The sequence below is a fragment of the Cryptosporidium hominis genome, assembly GCF_000006425.1.
Source record: "Cryptosporidium hominis TU502 chromosome 8 CHRO018030, whole genome shotgun sequence".
In the NCBI taxonomy this organism is placed as follows: Eukaryota; Apicomplexa; class Conoidasida; order Eucoccidiorida; family Cryptosporidiidae; genus Cryptosporidium; species Cryptosporidium hominis.
Window position 1 is genome coordinate 1 of NW_666811.1, and position 2,829 is coordinate 2,829.

General features: G+C 28.2%; 2 protein-coding genes across 2 annotated transcripts; one reads left to right on the forward strand and one right to left on the reverse strand.

Annotated features, from left to right (window-relative positions):
* The first annotated feature begins 234 nt into the window (after positions 1 to 234).
* Positions 235 to 651, forward strand: Chro.80092 (hypothetical protein). Its single annotated transcript, XM_660139.1, has 1 exon — positions 235 to 651. The coding sequence occupies one exon, from the start codon at positions 235 to 237 to the stop codon at positions 649 to 651; it is 417 nt and encodes a 138-aa protein (XP_665231.1).
* A 698-nt stretch (positions 652 to 1,349) lies between these two features.
* Positions 1,350 to 2,096, reverse strand: Chro.80093 (OSJNBa0052O12.6). The annotated part of the gene is made up of 1 exon (XM_660140.1): positions 1,350 to 2,096. One exon carries the CDS (start codon positions 2,094 to 2,096, stop codon positions 1,350 to 1,352), a length of 747 nt encoding a protein of 248 aa, XP_665232.1.
* Between the last annotated feature and the right edge of the window lie 733 nt (positions 2,097 to 2,829).

Genomic DNA, 2,829 nt, shown 5'->3' on the forward strand with positions numbered 1-2,829 from the left:
GAATAAGTTAAATAAATTGTTTTTCTTCGCTTAAGTTTAAATCAATATTTGAATGTAATTCCAATTTATAATAAAACTGTAATTTAATTAACTTAAAATTTTAGTGGGAGAAAAGGAAAAGTTTCAAGTCATATATGTGACCCATCCAAAATATTGTCAACAGAAGAAGGAGATTATATTGATGCTTTGCTTGAAGATATCAAAAGCACAGCAGTACTTAAATGTGGGGAAAATATGGCAGGATATAATATCGGTGTTGCTATTCTTCCATCTAATTTGGGAGATGGAGGCGAAATTGCAAACCAATTATTGGAAAGCTGGAATTTAAGAGATGTAGATTGTAATAATGATATTATTTTTGTATATTTAGCCAGCGAAAACAGAGCAATAATCAGATGGGGTATATCAGTAGAGCCTGCTATTAATATTGTAATGTATCCCGAATTAATTAGTGAAATAGATTCCGTTTTTTTGGATAAACCTATTGGACCAGCTATTTATAATGGTATTTCAACTATAAGAAGACAATTAAAAGAAAATATTGGGCCTCCAAGAAGACTTCCACAGTTACTTGTCTTATCTATTATTGGCGGATTAACAGTTTTAGGATTTGGTGCATTAGTTGTATCAGCAATTTCAGATTCTAAGTAAGTTAATAATAAAATATTTAAAATTATATTTAAAATGATTTTAATTCAATAAAAATTAAAATTTTAGTCCAAAGAGTTCTTCGAGAACAGGAAGAAGACTTGAGGCACAAGAATTATTAAATAGAATCCATTCAATGGTTAAAGAGGGAAGCATTGACAAAGAGTTATGTCCAATTACACTGGTTGACTTGGATCGAACTGGAGTTCCTTATGTAATTTCTAATAAAGGATATAAATACGAGGCTAGATCATACATGGCATGGTAAGTAATATATTACTAAAAACTATAAAATTAAGATATAAATGACATAATCATTATTCTTACTTATTTTCTTAGGATGAAAGCAAACAAATGTGGACCAGAAACTGACCCAATCAGTAAAGCTATAGAGAAAAATGAATACATTATGTCAAATAGAGAAGATATACCAGATGAATTCAAAAAGATTCCACTAAAACTTTACTTAGAAAGTCTCAGCAGTTTCTATCCAGATATTATTACTGTAAGTTAATAATAAAAATTTATATGCATATATTTATTAATTATTCAACTATCCTAAAAAAACTTATAGGAACAAAACATTAAAGAATTCATGAAGAATACGGATGATAGATGGATATTACCATAAAGCCCAGAAAAAAAAATTCTCTAAATTAGTATCAATCTGACTGAATACGTAAATACTGTATATATTAACATTACCTTTTCTCTTCCATTCTTTGCTTAAAAATAGAAATTGGTCTCGTTTTATTAGTTGAAGTTTTTTTATCTTGTAAAATATTCAAATTAGATATTTCCGTCTCCAAAATCTCAACACGAGTGTCTTCTTTCTCTTCAATAAAATCTTGTTCCAACCTTGAATCTTGGTGCTCTACGTGAAAATCCGGAATATAAGGTTTTTGATCCGTACAAGAAAACAAAGGTGGAGGAATAAAGCTCTTAGAGATATCAATATCTTCGTCAATTTCCTCTCTAATTTCTGCTGTTTCATCTGTAAAAGTAATATTTTTATGAAAAATATTATCTTGATTATTTTCTTCCTTAATTTCAGCCTCTTTTGTTTGACTCTCTTTGATATCTATTGAGAATTCATCTTTGAGCTTAAGAGCTTCCTCTATCTTAGAAAGATTCTTTTTCATTGTTTCAAGGCAATCCTCAGCCTGAGACAGCCTTCTTTTAATGGTTTTTTGTGATTCAAAAGTTGTTCTTTCTGCATATAAATCAGAACCTAAAAGCATAAGAACTTTGTTTGTATTTATAATATATCCTGGAGAAAATGCCAATGGGCCCAAAGGAACCATAATTTCATGTTGAACCTTATTTGGGAGCCTATTAAGTACTTGAGAAACTTGTTGAAATTCAGAAATCATTGAATTCAATTCAGAAATCTCATTTTCAAGTATCTCTTTGTTTTTATATATTACAGATGAGTCAGTGATTACCATTTAACCTCAAATAACTTTCTCTGTATTAATTATTTAATTTATATTATTGTTTCAAGCTCATATGTTTGTTGAATACTTAAGTTTTGATCAGAATTCACTTTTTTTTCAATCAATATACAAATTGACTCAAAATAAATCAAACAAATTCAACATAACAGTTCTAACGGTTATTCCTAATATTCCTTCACCTTTTTTTTTTTAATTTATATTGACTTTTTTGTAAAATATATAAATACAAAAATTTTGGCGCCATACGTGTATTTTTTAAAAACCTCATGCATGAAAATAAAAATTAAGAAAAAAAGTTAATGGTCGAAATTTTGTAATAATCCATATAACCAGGTAAAAATAAGAATAAAAGACTAAAATAAGAAGATTTCGGGTGAAATTTGACAATAAGAGTAGGTCTGAAGGTGATATTGTTGAAAAAGGGAGCATTTAAAAAATAAATTATAGAATAACTTAAGAGGAAGTATAAAGTTAAGGCATCTACAACCAAAGACTATTATGTTGTAAATAATGACTAAGTTCCAAAAACTAGCAAGGATTTGAAACTTATTAAAATACAGCAAGCAAGAGAACGATATTTGCTTCGAAAACAAAATAAAAATTCAGCATAATACGAAATCTCCCCTAGCCAATGAGCAATTGGTTATACTATATTTGAATTGTTTTCAAATAGAGTAGTTCCAATTTAATCTTTGTTCCTTGAATATTTCTGTTACAATAATTG